At 45.3% G+C, this 15,668-nt stretch overlaps 1 protein-coding gene across 1 annotated transcript; it reads left to right on the plus strand.

The window, feature by feature from the left end:
* The first annotated feature begins 1,269 nt into the window (after positions 1-1,269).
* Positions 1,270-14,959, plus strand: LOC122454190 (wiskott-Aldrich syndrome protein homolog 1-like). The gene is made up of 3 exons (XM_043488449.1): positions 1,270-1,578; positions 12,633-13,466; positions 13,994-14,959. The coding sequence occupies exons 1-3, from the start codon at positions 1,270-1,272 to the stop codon at positions 14,027-14,029; spliced, it is 1,179 nt and encodes a 392-aa protein (XP_043344384.1). The 3' UTR covers positions 14,030-14,959.
* Positions 14,960-15,668: the final 709 nt, after the last annotated feature.

The raw sequence follows: 15,668 nt of genomic DNA on the forward strand, positions 1-15,668 counted from the left end.
CTGATGTGGAATCCTTTCCATTCTACCTCTGCACAGCTGAGTGAGTTGAAACAGAGCCAATATCTTGCCATTATCTAAAGAATGTGCAATTGGCACTAGGAATAAAAAAGGACACGTACAGCTGAGTCTAGAGTTGATGAAACCAGTTTATCTGAATCTGATTCCAGGGCAGTTTGATGCTGAAAGGTGGTGTTATGACTCACTGAAGCTTTCGCATCTATTGTTTTCCTTTTCCTGGGTGGCTTCACCAGAGACCTCACAGATACCATTATTTTCAGATTACTGTTATTACACACATTCTTCTTGAATAAAAAACTACTTTGTTTTTCTCTCCATAGAGCGAAGACCAAGTTTCAGTTGTTTGCTTATCTCTGTATGTAAAACAATCAGAACACTGCCCTACTGGGCTTATTCTCCAGTCTCGTGGGTGTGGTAGAAAGCAAGCAGAATCGCTGTGAGACTTGCCGCGGCCCAGAGCGGGAGAAGGGATGGCGGGGAATCTCTCCATCTCCCTGGGCCCTCCCCGGAGAGCCATGTGCTCCTAGACATTTGTGGACCACCTGCTATGCACCTGGCACCATCCATAGACTGGGGGCTTCCATTCCAGGGGAGGGAAACATAATGAATAAATGAACAAACACATCAACTGGAAAATAACAGTACTGGTAACTGCTAGGACAGGGTTTTTCTTTTCTTTTCTTTTCTTTTTAAGCCAATGAGGCAGAAGAGAGGACTTCCTTGGTAGTTTGGTGTCTAAGACTCCACGCTTCCAGTGCAGGGTCCCGGATTCCATCGGTCATGTGCAGGAACTAGATCCCACATGCCAAAAATAAGACTGGGTGCAGTCAAATAAATAAATATAAATATTTAAAAAATAATAAAGTCAATGAGGTGGCAGAGAGAAGACGACTGGGTGGAGGTGATGGACAGCAGTGGTAGGCAGATCCAGGGGAAGAGCCTTCCAGATGCTCTTCAGAGGGAATGAATTTAGCACATTCAAGGAACCGAAAGAAGGTAAACATGGGTACAGCCAAAATGAGATCAGTGCATAAAAGTAATACTGGGGATTATGAGACGACTCAGAGGTTTAGTCTCAGATGGGAAGAAAAAGAAACCAAAGCTGTGGCTGACTTAATGGTTTCCTCATGACCAGTGGACAGGGTGGCACCTAGTTCACTGTGGATGCTCCAGAAACTGGGCTTAAACTGCACTATGGGCAAATAAAGTCTGATATGAAGGAAGGGAGTTTCTGCAATTTAGCAGGAATGAATGATTGACGAGCAGCACCATCCGAAACTGACAGACTGTCAAGCCCGCCTGCTACCCCTGGATTATTTCAGCCTGGAATTTCTGGCCCAGCGAGAGCAGTCATTACTTTCTCCCCCGATGGATTTCTCCATAGAGGCTTTGGAGGAGGAGAAAAAGAGAGATCAGCAAGCTTTCTTTCTGAAAGCCATGAGACGAGGCAGCTTTGTGGGCTGTGCCTGCATCGGGCTCTGCCTGTGTCTCCACGGCAGCTCCAGTTGCGTGTATTTATCCAGTTGGCTGAGGCTCACTGGTGGATGGCACTTTAGCCAAGTAGATTGCAAAGTAAATTTAGGGAATTTTTGCTGGCAATATGTATGCTTGTTCTGCTTACAAACAGGAACTGGTCATTAAAATGGACCTTTCCTCGAGGCAGAGTCAAAGGAAGACACATGTGTAATTCGCTTGGCCCCGGCACATGGGCTTGTCCAATTCTACATGGACTTCTGAGAGTGGAATGCAAGAGAAGGGTAGAAAGTCCTCTGCCTGAGAGCAGATACCTAAAAACCCTTGGCGGGGGCATAAGAGAAGCTGGCCTGATATTGGAATTATTAGACAAGGGCAGACTTGAAGACCACCCTCTGTTTTGTAGCAAAAGGGACACAGATGATGCCCCCTTGCTTAGCCTGACTGCACTTCCTAATGTCCATACTAAAGAACAAGGTCATCTCGGTTTTTCAGACTGACCAACCTGCTCAAAACATTTTTGAGTCTCTCCTCCTGAGCTACATCCCTAAGCCGTGAGCCACAGATATCCCAGTACAGACGGTTCAAGGATCCCCCACACACAGACGCCTGGGGTTTTCCTCTGGGCCACACCTCCCCACCTCCATCCTCACACTGTACTCATTAGCCCCTGTGGTCCCAGATGCTCTGAATTATTCGCCTGACTCAGGCTTCTCTCGCCTAGCACAACCTTGGTAACTCGACGCTGGCCCTGGGCTCCGTGCCCTGGGCACCAGGGGCTCTGTTCCTGTGTATTACTGCTGGGCTTTGCTCTGGCCTCTGAAATATGCCACCTCAGCCAGCCCAGTCTCTTCTGTCCAGACAGAAGTCAAGACATTAAGACCATTCAGCATCTGTCCATGAATTCTACACTCCGGTCACACACTGTACAAATAATGCTTCTCCCACATTCCCCCAAAGTTCCTTAGACAAGTTCAACCCCCAAGTGCTAACAGCTCAGACCATTGTGATCAGGTGTGTTTACTCGAGCACCCCTGCCCCTCGGCCTCCACCGGCCAAGGCTTGATGGCCTGGAAGCCCAGGGCCAGGTCTCAGAGGGAATTCGCTACACACAGTCCCCAGCTGGCTCTAAGGGCAGAGGGGGCTTCCTCTCACAACCCTCCCTCTCACAGTTTTGGCATCTAGTCTGACGCTGGGAAAGACTGAAGGCAGGAGAAGGGGAGGACGGAGGATGAGATGGTTGGATGGCATCACCGACTCAATGGGCATGAGTTTGAGCAAGCTCCGGGAGATGGTGAAGGACAGGGAAGCCTGGCGTGCTGCAGTCCATGGGGTCGCAAAGAGTCAGACACAACTGAGTGACTGAGCAATAACAGCAACCCTGGTTCCTTTCTCACCCTATCCTCCAGACACATTATCCACGACCACATTAGGGATTCCTGGGGCAACTGCACTGTGGTTTGATAGAGGGATGTTGAAATGTCGTTTTCCACCTTATTATCTTGAGAAAGCACAAACCTACCAAGTTTAGGGGGCCCAAACAGACACTCATTGTAAACAGACAGCGTCTCCTCCATGACCCAATTTTCTTGCAGAATCGCCGGAGCCTGTACCCTCCGCCTCACTGAGGCGCACAGGCTAATGTTCCTGAGATTATTTTCTTGGGCTGAGGCTGCAGTGCTCCTGATTTGGCCCTTGCATAGTATCTGATTGTTTATCTTGACATACAGGTTTGTCCCAGAGGGGAATGCTTAAAAAGTGGCGTGGCATAACCGGAGATAGAGAGAAATAGAAAGGCAGCTTTAACTTCTGTCCGCCTCTCTCCTGCCAGACTCCTCCCAATTATTCTGCAGGCTTCTTTGCCCTGAGGGCAGTTTGCGGCTCCAGGGGACTGGAATTGGCTTTAAAAAAATCCCTTCCTCTCTGTGCCCCATGTGAGGGGCATTGTGTGCTCTCTAAATAATAAGAGTGGCTTTGTGTGACCCAACTGGACAGGCCCTTTGAGAGAGTTTTCAGTTGCAGAGAGAGCAGTCAGCTGCACCCTAGGAAATCAAGAAGTCTCCAGACCAAGGACAAAGTCCATGACAGCAAGATGTTTTTCCCTTAAATTGTCTTATGGACTAATTCCTCTCTCCCACTAGTGTTTAAGGTAATTAAGGTAAAAGTGTAGCAGAAAAATCCAAATTTATATTTTGGATCTGATAAATAATAGCAGTTAATTAATCAGATGCTCCCCACCCACCAATTGCTAACAAAATAATAAACAATCAACAAATCATTTTAGAGCTCTTATTGCTTGCAAGGCATTGTCATTGATCAAGGGAATTACTTATTACATGTATTGATTTCCTACTCGGTACCCAGCACGAGATAGAAGCTAAGGGCTTAGAAAGAGGTAGAGACATAGCACTCCGCCTGCAGCTTACCCGCTTAGAACAGAACAGTGACCAGAACTGACCACCTCCACTGTGCCAGCACAAGCTGGAAATTTACACACGTAAATTACCCCATTCAATCACCTCAATAACCCTGTGAGGAAGACAGTAATATTTCCATTTTACAGATGTGGAAACTGACACCCAAAGAGTATACATATGGTAAGCAGAAAAATGCTTCCTCCCTACTCCTAAGATGAGGTGAACGTGAAAGTGTTAGTTGCTCAGTTGTGTCCAACTCTTTGTGACGCCGTGGACTGTATGTAGCCCACTAGGCACCTCTGTCCATGGAATTCTCCAGGAAAGAATACTGGAGTGGGTAGCCGTTCCCTTCTCCAGGGGACCTTCCCAACCTAGGGATCGAACCCAGGTCTCCCTGCAATGGCAGGCAAGTTCTCCACCATCTGAGCCACCAGAGAAGTCCCAGAGATGCCCATGCCCAAATACCTGTGAATATATTACCCCAAAAAGCAAAAAGGACTCTGCAGGGGTGATTAAGCTAAGGATATTGAGATGGGAAGATGACCCTGGACTAGCTAGGTGGTCCAGTGCAGTGTCCGTATAAGGGTACTTGTAGAAGATAGGTAGAAAGGTCAGAGTTAGAGTAACAGAGACAGATGAAGGAAAGAGAAATTGGACTTATGTGAGGCCCTGAGCCAAGGTATTCAGGCAGCCTCTGAAGCTAGAAAAGATAAGAAAATGTAGCCTCCTAAAGATAGCACCCTTGCTGACCCCGTTGAGACTTCTGATCTTCAGAACAGCAAAGTAATAAATGTGTATTGTTTTAAGCCCCTACATTTGAGGCAATTTGTTGCAGCAGCAATAGAAAACAAATACAATATGCTTATTCAGAGCTGCCCCAACTGCATATCACAGGGAACTTGAGTTGGCAAAGGGACTGGCTCCTGGAATTCTGCAAAGCAGGGACCCCAGAGTAGGACGCAAAGCAAGTCAATGTGCCCTTGAAGTTTGTCTTTTTTTTTTTTTTGCTGATCTGGTCCCTAAAGATAAAACATAAGGGCAAAAGGCATAAAATACCAGAAGAAATATTCCATGATCACATTGATATGTTTAATAAATAAGGTGTTCAGGAAATGAGTGAGTTCTGCAAAATAGCTACTGGAGCATGCTACCATAATCAGAGAAGGCTTAGTGGGGGAGGTTCAGCTTCACCCTCCAGCATAGGCAGACTGGGGTAGAACTAGAGGCAACAGAAGGTCTCCCGGGTAGGGGAGTGACCTGATATAAGAAACACCTTTTAGAAACAGAAAAAGAAACAATCTTCCCATTCCTATTTTCCCCTCCTATTCTCACCCTATCTCTGCCTCTAGACTCCATTCAATCTGCCAGCCAAAATCTTGACAAAGGCCTTAGACAACACGGCAGGTCCTGATCCAAAAGGGTATATTTGCCTTTCTTGCTCATAGTTACCCCACAGAGCAAATCTTCTAGTCTAGTGCTCCCCAGCAATGAGGAACAAAGTATTTTCAGTTCTTCAGAGTCAACAAGCACACTCTTTGTATGTGAGAGTGGCTAGTTTGATCCAGCATGTCCAAATGCGGAAAATTTGCATTAGAATTCCAGACTTTGACCTAGGTGGGGCAATTTGGTTAAATACAAAGATAGTGTGTTCATAAATACACTTTTTTTAAAAAGCTACCATTAATTTATAATCAAGTAATTGTAAAAGAGGCAACACATAATACAAATGACCCTGGGGCAGAAGACCCCACCTCTAGTCCTGAATTCTACTGTCATTGACAACATGACTTCGAGCAAACTGTTACATCTCCTGTGAAGTGACAATGTGGTCTTAAAATTCTCTTAACATTTAAGATGGTTTGGCTATAAACAAAAGAATATCTGACCTGAACTGGTTTAAACATTAAGGAAATGTATTATTTTGCGAAACAGAAAGTGAAGTGACAAGGCAGGGGAGGGCTTGTATTTGTCAAGGTTCTCCAGAGAAACAGAACCAATAGGAGACTTATATTATATTGTATTGTATTGTATTGTATTAGCTCACATGATTATGGAGGCTGAGAAATCCCATGATCTGCTGTCTGCAAACTGGAAGCTTAGAAAAGCCAATGGTATAATTCCAGTTCAAACCACAGGCCTGAGAACCAAGGGAACCAATGATGCAAATCCCAGTATGAGTCTGAAGGACCAAGAACCAGGAGCACCAATGCCTGAGGGCAGGAGATGGGCTGTCCCAGTTTAATCAAGAGAGAAAATTCACCCTTCTTCCGTACTTTTGTTCTACTCAGGCCCTTAATGGATTAGATGATAGCCACCCACATTGGTGAGGGTGACCTTTACTCAATCTACCAATTCAAATACTAATCTCTTCTGCAAACACCCTCATAGTCACATCCAGAAATGTTTTACCAGTTAAGCATCCCTTAGCCCAGTCAAGTTGATACAAAAAATTAGCCATCGTAGGGTTTGATTGATTTGGTGGCTTGAAGATGTCATCAAGAACCGGGGTTCTATTTTCTATTTTGTAATCCTGAATTATCAGTTTTATCCTTATGATGGATAGATCTAGACCATAATTCTAGATATTGCAGCCAGACACAAAGCAACCAGAGGAAAAGGAGTGAGAGTCCCCCAGAAGAGGCTCCTCACATAGCACTGGTCATCACTGAGCACCCATTTCTGAATCAACTACTGAAAAGGAGTCCCCTTGAGAAGGACTATTCCAGCCTCTCATGAGGGTATGGGAGAGAGAGAGACCAATGGGACAAAATCATGATTCTATATGGGAGGAAAATGGGGAGATTGCAGCTTGATGGGAAATTTATAATCATCTTTATGCTCTCAAAAGTCTCTTCCAGCTCTAAAAATCTGTAAAGCCATCCATTACTTGACATGGTTTGGTACCATTACCTGCCAAAAGGTTTAAACCCAGACTTGCAACTCAGAGCCAACTTGGCCTACTCAGAGCCAAGTGCTGGGTTATGCACCAGGGGTACAGTGAGAGTCATGGAACTTTCGTGAAGGCTCTAGTATCAGGGATCCCGACCACGCCACAACCAAGACAGTCAATCCTATCACTTCACCCATTCTAACACTGCTCTCCTGCAGTGGTTCTGGATGAGGCTGAGTAGTATGGGTTGTGTAGATGAGTGAGAGAAAATGGTTGCTAGTATTTTAGGTAAATTACATAAAAGTTGACCAATCAACCTCCCTGTTTTCTACCCGTAGACAATCCAAAATTTTCTGGTGGTGTTACACAATGAGGAGTGGTTAGCTTGGTTAGGGGTGTTACATTTTCTTAATAGAAAATTCAAAATGGCTATTATTAAAAAAAAAAAAAAGGCTATTATTGACCTAACATTGACCATGGGCAGACTATGTCTGTTTAAACTCATTTCCAGTTCACTTGATTGGGGAACAGCATTTTTCCCTAGTGCAGACCAGGCCTCTAGAGTTATTTCCCACACCTACAATGACTATTACAAGGAAAGAAGAAAACAGATGGATAGATGTTTGATGAGAAATTTTACACTTCTTGTTAGTCTTTTTTTTTTTTTGAGGGGCTCAGTGTATTTGCTCAATTCCAATTACCTATGTCTTTTTCTCTGGCTGGATTAGCAACTATTGAATTCAACCAAAGCATAGAACAGTGTCACTAAAATGATCGTTCTTCTCCCAGCAGGATACTTAGGTTTTGACTGAGTAATCAAACTCTGAAAGAAATTTCACCATGATATTTATTATACCAAGTAATGGGAATAGGAGGTATGTTTTGTGACACAATATACCATAGCTAGAAGAAATAGATGGCAAAAAAAAAATTCTTAAACATGAAAGTTACACATATGTGGTAATAAATTTATGTCCCCCATGCCCCAACAGTTTTACCCAGACAAATCTGAAGAGAGGAAGCATATAAAGTCATAAGTGTATTAGAACGAATAAAATAATTGAGCATTTTTCAAATTCCAATTTTTCTAGCAAATTATTGCTGGTGGTTGCTGAACTACAGGAAAAGCATTCTGTTTTTGTTACAAGGCTTGAATTTATCAAATAAAAGTGTACCTGAACAGCACACTGAGGAGAATTCCGTAAGATCTGCAATAATAATTAATTATCTTTCTCTCCATCAATCCTCTAAACAGACTTACTCAAAGACGGTACCTGCCTTATATAAGGTTCATTTCCATTTTCCATCTTTGGTGGAACTGCTGACAAGCAGTAAAATGGCCCAAATGAGAGAGAAGAGCCAGGAGAAAAACAAAGACCTAGAATCAGCTACAGCTGAATAATTAGCACTTGAAAAGCAATGGCCCTAACAGTAACCAAAAGAGAGAATAGGTGGGATTTGTCCATTTTCCTTCAGACTCTCATTTCAGGGCTTGAGTTTATCCTGCCTCACAGACTATCTCAATGAAGAAAAAAAAAAGTACATTAATTTAGAGGCAATTGTCTTATTTGATGTCTTTAATGGCACATATAGCATTGAATTTTTTTTTTTTTTTCCTTTTTTTCCTTTTCACTTTTACTTTCCTGCTTGAAGTTTTTCCTTGGGTAGAAGGCATCTTTAAAGTCTATTGCTTTTCATCCTCCCAGGATCTACATGCTGAACTCTTGATGTATTAAGTCACCGTTCCAAGGAGGAACAGGTCAAATAACTTTACAATCAAAACCCAAACCTAAACAGATGGCTCCTTTATACCTAGGAAAAGCAAGGACTTGTAGGTCTCCTATGGTAATGTGATTTGGCCTGAACACTAGGGATCTCAGAGTCGGTGAGCTGGAGTGCAGGCCTGGGAACCAGGCATCATGAGCTCTCTGCTCCATTTCAACTCCAAGCCAACTGACAGCATGCTCTTCCAGCCAGGCATTACTCCAGGATGTGCTCAAAAGATATATGCTCAGAGAAAATTGTGGGCAGGCTGGTCACATTCTCCAAGAGTGGCCTTTGAACTACCAGCTTACCTGAAAACGTGTTAAAGATGCAGATTCCTGGACTCCATCCCCAACGCTCCATAGTCACCCTTGGAATCCGCTTTTTCAACAGGCTGATCAGGTCATTTTTATGCTCACTGAAATATGAGGACCACTTCTGGCCTCTTGGTACTCAAAGGTGAACTTGAGACCAGCATCACCTGGGAGATTGTTAGAACTGCAGAATCCCAGGCCCCATCTTAGAACTCCTGAACCAGAATCTGCATTTTCACAAGATCCCCAGGACTTCCCCAGTGGTCCACTGGTAAAGACTCGGCACTCCAGCTGCAGGGGGTGCAGGCTTGACCCCTGATTGGGGGAACTAAGATCCCACATGCCAGTGGCCAAAAAAGATTCCCAGATAATTCCTTAAAGTTTGAGAAATATTTTGGTAGGATAGTTCGATGTTACAACCTAGTTCTCACCAGCTGGGAAAAGAGATAATACAGCAACACAAAAAGGGGTTCTTCTCAATACTAAACTACATACTAGAAATATCAAGGAACTTTTTAATAATCACTGACATCTCAGTCCTACTAAAGGCCAATTTAATCCATCCTTCTGGAAGTGGTACCTGGGCATCTATCTGTTTTAGAGCTCCAGAGTTAATTCCAATATACAGCCAGAATTGAGAACCACTGGTGGTGCTGGGTGTAAAGAACCCACCTGCCAATGCATAAGACATAAGAGACACAGGTTCGACCCCTGGGTTGGGAAGATCCCCTGGAGAAGGGCACTGCAAAGCACTCCAGTATTCTTGCCTAGAGAATCCTCATGGAAAGAGGAGCTTGGTGGGCTACAGTCCATGGGGTCGCACAGAGTATGACACAACTGAAGTGACTTAGCATTCACGCACGCACACGTTCCAGTGAAGCCAAATCCAGAATCCAAGCTTGAAGTCCTATATACAGAGCATCAAGCTAAGTCTCACTACCCTAAAAAGCAATCAGGCATTTGCCTAGTAACAAGGGATTCCTAAAATACTTGCCTTTTTCTAAAAGGCGGCTTTGGCCTTTTGAACGGTTACTCATTGCCCATGCCTCATAAAAAAAATAAAAAAATACACTGGGCCTCCGCTGCTCAGGAGCTGAGGAGCAGCATCCCACGCCTTTGTTAATCGAGGCCGGGCTCCGGCATCCTCACGATGGGAAATGGCTCCTTCTGAGGCAATGTTTCTCTCTGCTTTCTCTGCCCCATGGGGTTTGTGATTCTGGACAAGGCATATGCCTTCTCACCATGTCATTTTCCTCATTTGCAGAGGCAAAACACAGTGTCCATTGATTCCTCTGGTTAAGCTGACTGGTGCCCCTGGCTCGTGTCCAGTCACTATTTCTCTTTGCAGCAATCCTCAGCTGGGGGTGAGCCAGAGGGAGATGGCTGCCCATTTAGAGCCTCAAGCCCCAGTGCTCCTATCCTGTAAGCTCTCCAAACGCTGGCTGGTTCAGCTGAGTCTCTTCAACCCAGACAGGTCCGTCAGAAAGCTTTGGAACAGGGTTTGAGAACAGAAATGCTACCCGATTCTTTTGAAATGTCTGAGTTTAGTTGAAGTCCAGACTCTGGCAGATCCAGGCTGTAGAAATAGGAGCCATGCCCCTACCCCACCCCCACTCTGACTCTTTATTTTTCCCCACAGGAAACCCTCCTAATTGGTCTGGATAAATTCTCCTGAACTCAGATTATAACTGTAGCACATGGTCTCATTACCTTTATTTCTATAATTATTGATAGCTTGTGTTTCTTTTTAATATCTCCATGTCATATGCAGTTCCTTATCTGCTCTCTACCTACTACACATATGTCCAAGCCCCTGGGCTGTAGACCAACAGACTCCTCTGGCCATGGAATTTTCCAGGCAAGAATACTGGAGTGGGTTGCTATTTCCTCCTGACCCAGGGATTGAACCTGAGTCTCCTCCATTGGTAGGTAGATTCTTTACCACCGAGCCATCTGGAAAGCTCCCTCTACCTACTTCTACTAATAATATTGGGTGCTTGCTATATGACAAACATATTATCACATTATCCTCACATCCATCTTTTGAGGTAGGTGCCTCAATACCAATAGGTATGCCAGTTTTACTGATACAAAATTGAGATTTAAATAAATCAAGTGACTTGCTCCGAGTTCCACAGGGTAAGAGAGGCAGAAATTGGACTTCACCCACATCTATGTGATTCCAATCATATATTTCTACAAAACAGATCATACTGCTGTTTTAGGAAATTTCTCAATCCCTCACCTCAAGTTTCTGAGCTTTCTTGAGCCAGGATCTCTGCCACCAGATCTTCCCTTCTGGCTCTGCTTGTTTGGGAACTGGCTACAGTGGATGCCAGAGTCAAAAAGACTGGAACCAACAAAGAGGGTAGGGAGAATAGGCAGGGAGAAAACTTAAGGTTCCTATTTTGTACCATATATCAAAATTAATTCCATATGAATAAAAAAATTAACAATTATTATTGTATTAAACAATACAAGTATTAGAGGAACATATAGGCAGAGAGAAAATCTTGAGGTAGGAAGAAGAGCTTTATAGAATGGTTACCAAAGGCAGAAACTATAAATTAAAATATTAAGAATTTCAACTACACAAAAACTTCAAATGTAAATTTAAATGTGAAAAGCAATTGATAATGGGGGGAGATGCAAAACAGAGAAGGAAGAATTAATAGACTTAATACATAAAATACTATTACAAAGCAGTAAGTAAAAGACAAATACTGCAATTAAAAAATAGTCAAAGATAAAAGAACAAAAAGAAGACTAATATTCACGATTCTTGATGAATTCTGGCAACAGATTTTTACATTCTCTGCAGGTGAGAGTATGAATTGACATAACCTTTCCAAAGGCCAATTCAACAAAATGTACTAAAACTTTTTTTTTTTAATGCAGAGCAGTTAACCCAACTGTTTTGAGATATAAGTCTTAAGGAAATAATTAAGGACATGCATTGTGAGCCATGGGCTTCCCTGGAAGCTCAGATGGTAGAGAATCTATCTACAATGCCGGAGATGCAGGAGAAGTGGGTTCCAATTCCTGGGCTGGGAAGCTCCTGGAGGAGGAAATAGCAGCCCACTACAGTGTTCTTGCCTGGAGAATCCCATGGACAGAGGAGCCTTGTGGGCTACACTCCAGGGGGTCGCAAAGAGTCTGACTCCACTGAGCAACTGAGCATACTCGCACAATAAACATGCACCACTTTTGTAATGAGAACAAAAAATAGAACAGAAATTATTTTTTTAAAAAAGGAATTACAGAGCCCCAAGCCCAGTCTCTGGGCCACCAAGAACAGGAGGGTCAGACTGAGTCATACAACTGACCCACACACTCCTCAGAGGAAGATGATGACCTCTTCCCCTCAGCACCCTGCTTGTCCCACCAAGGCTGGTCCTTCCCTGAGAACAAACAAGTCATCAGCCCCCAACTCTTCCCACCCTTCTTTAGTGAGATCAGCCCCCCGCACAGGTCCTTGCCCAGGAAACTGAAGAAGGTACAAGAGGCAGCATAGGGGCACTCACTCCAGGCTTGGCCCCTGTTGTCCACATGTGGTTTGGTTTCCGCAGATAGATTTCTCTCCCAGCCTAAAAACACCCTTTGGACTCTCCTGCCCTTGGTTAAGATTCACTAGAGACTGGGGTGGCTGCTGCTGCTCTCCGCAAGTGCTGACGGCCCAGCCGCACCAGTACTTGGGCTGCCGCCTCCCTCCTCTGTCCCGGACCAACCCCGGAGCACGCCTCACATTGCCCCTAGGAGGCAGAAATGCCAGCTGACCGCCAGAGTGGCAGTGCGGTGGCCGGGAGCCACCCCAGCGAGGCCCCGAGCGTTGCTGGGAATTCATCTGCATCCCGTTTCTGGTGCCCAGAGAGGGGACCAGGGCTCATCCCGCCGGAATCCATCGGGGAGGCGCACCCAGCCCAGACAGTCGGCCGCAGGGACCCCGCAGCGGTCTGCCTCCACCCCACCCCAGCCCCTTGCTGTGGCTGGAGGCTCCGGGTCGCGGGCTGCTTCCTTCTCCCTGGGTGGGTGGGGGGGGACCCCGAGAGCCCCCACGCTGCTCCGAGGTCGGCCCGGGGTTTCTGGGCAAGGTCATCCCGGCACGCGAGTTCCCGCCCCTCCTGGAGTCCTGGACTTCCCCCATCACAAAAGGCACCCTCTGCCTCCGCCGTGGCCAGCGTCAGCGGGCAGAGCGGGGACCCTCCCGCGCCATCCCTGGGGACTGCCTCGTCCTCCCCCTCTGCCTACCCTGCCCACCCGGCGCGCCCACATCAAGGGGGTCTTATGCACGCTCCCTCACTTTTGGCCAACATAAGGGTCTGGGATCCCGCGGCCTCCTCCGGTGAGGCTCCGACGCCAGAACCTGCAAAGCCCAGCCTTCGCGAGGGCGGGGTTCGGCAAGTGGCTGGTAGCTGGAGGGCCGGGGTCGCTGCCCGGGAACGCAGGACGGGAGGTCTCTTACGGACACAGCGTCACCCCCACCCCCGCACGATCGCTGCGGGGAAAGCCAAGAAGAGGAAGGGGCTCCCGGGTCTGAACCGCTCGCTCGGGGCACAGGGCGCTGCTGGGCACGCGAAGAAACCCACTCAGGTGCGCTGAGCAAACGGAAACAAACAAACAAAAAAAAGAGGTGAAGGTCCCGCAATTGAACCGCCTCAGAGCTGCAGAGCCCAGGAAAGGCCATAAGTAATTTACTAAAAGAGCAAATTTTAAGAGGGGAAATTTGAGACAGTAATAGCAGCAGCATCTGGAGGAACCGCGGGGCGGGGCGGGGGGGGTGGGGAGTTGTGAATCAGACTTTTGCAGAGGGACTCAGATTTTGCAATAGGCGCTTAATTAAAAATAAAATATATTGATGTGGTAGGCAAGTCGCGTTCCTGGGAAGGTAAAAATACAGTGGACTCCCCCACACCCCAGATGCTCCACCTGCCTGCCGTAATTACAGGGCTTCAGAGAGGAGGGGAAAAAAAACACGACAGAGAGAAATCTGCTTGCATATTTTTCTTCTATTGTGCTGGACTCATTTGAATTATAATGTGTTGCAGGCCAGAGTAGGAAATTTTGTGCCTTGAATAATGAATCCCCCTGGAGCCCACGGTACCTGTACTTCTCTTTAGTGTCCTCTGAGAATAACGTGTTCGACGTTCAAGTGACAACGCTGGAAAGGATTTCAAAGCCCTGGAGCCCCAGCCCGCTCTGCACCTTGATGGCTCTTCTGCCTGCCCTCTCTTTGGCTTCCAAATGCAGCAAGTTCTTTCTTTACTTAAAATATGTTCATCTTTTACACAGGTCCTGGCTGTCCACAGAAACACAGCCCAGATAAGCAGGCTCTTCTAAATTTGAACCAGCCCTGCTGGTACAAAGTTCCAAGCTGCTAAGGTCCCCAAGTATACTACCCAGATTTTTTTTTAATGGAAAAACCAGGGAGCAGAGAGGTGCAAGGTCTTGTCCCAAGCCAAAACCGGCTTTTCTGATGTTGACATTGTTTGACTGGCTCAGGCTGGCTTTCCATGAGAAACAAATGGTAAACAGGCAGTAATTTAATAAAACGGACATGGTTTAAGTTGTAAGCAGTATCCGAGCCTTTGGGACACGGCATGGTGCTGAGCAGCTGTTTTGTAGAGGTTTGAAGTTAAGGGGCAAATACTCAGGAAAATCTCAGGAAGATGAGAGAATAAAAGTTTTACAAAATGATAGAAGCAAATGGTCTTTCACGCCTAAACTTTCAGTTTTGTTTTTAGTTGAGCCTTCTTTCTAGTTTGAAATAGAAGCCTTTTTAAAAGCAAGTAACTTTTTGGCCAGATATATTAGGATATATCCATATAATACCATAGAACCAATTTTTAACAAGTTCTTAACTGATATGAAAGGATTTGCAAGATACATTACTGAGTAACAAGCAAATATATGACTATTTGAATGAGATGAAAAAATCAAAGGAGAGTATATATACGTATTTGTATAGCAGTAGACTATCTCTGGACAAACATTGCTTTTGGGGATGCACTGGGAAGACAGAGGGAGGGGACTGTCCTCTCTTTATCTAAATCCTCTGTCTGTTTTTAAACGATGTAAATTAATTACTTGTTTAAGAAAACAAATAAAACCTGATAAATAATTAAACTCATTCAAGCTATAATACAGCCCAGTCAAGACATGGTGATGGAGGAAGGAATAGCATGGTTAATTGTTAATCTTGATTTTTTTTTAAAGGTAATTGTATTCATTACTTCCTCATTTTTTCATTGAGTCTGTTAATAACTTGCCAAAGGCAGTTGATACGAAGTTCTCTTTTCTGCCTGCCCCTTCTCTCTAACCAAAGCACAGCCAAGCAGGGAAATAACATGAAAATGGGCTATAGGAAGGAAGAGAATAAAGAAGCAGAGACCAGGTTTAATCAGCAAGTTAACAAAGGACAGCTGACTACACTCCTTTACTTTCTGAGCTGGGACGCTTCTTTTGTGTCCTGAGAACTATTTCAGGACTATGTTAAGTCCCCACTTATTAACATTCTGAGAGCTTTGAGCTGAAAAGCAGAGAACCCCAAAGCCTGGGAAAGGCAAGAACTTGGCCAGACCTTTGGATCTGGCTGAACCATCTTGAAACAGCTCTTTAGAGTCTGCTGTACCACTTCCAGAAGCCACAAAGAGCAGGGAAACTTAGAGGGTCATCCCCATGGTCTGAGATGTTCCCCCCAAAACCTCTCAATCCTGCATCTAAGAAGCTTAGCTTTGCAGTTCAGCTGATTCCAAAGATACAGGCAGTGAGCCCAACTGGGCCCCAACATGGGGC

Source organism: Cervus canadensis, chromosome 16 (genome assembly GCF_019320065.1).
Source record: "Cervus canadensis isolate Bull #8, Minnesota chromosome 16, ASM1932006v1, whole genome shotgun sequence".
In the NCBI taxonomy this organism is placed as follows: domain Eukaryota; kingdom Metazoa; phylum Chordata; class Mammalia; order Artiodactyla; family Cervidae; genus Cervus; species Cervus canadensis.

Coding starts and splice junctions, on each gene's coding strand:
- LOC122454190 (XM_043488449.1), top strand. CDS start 1,270: ATGATTGACGAGCAGCACCATCCGAAACTGACAGACTGTCAAGCCCGC. Junction 1,579..12,632: donor GTGGATGGCACTTTAGCCAA/GTAGATTGCAAA, acceptor CATTGCCCCTAG/GAGGCAGAAATGCCAGCTGA. Junction 13,467..13,993: donor ACGCGAAGAAACCCACTCAG/GTGCGCTGAGCA, acceptor ACTTCTCTTTAG/TGTCCTCTGAGAATAACGTG.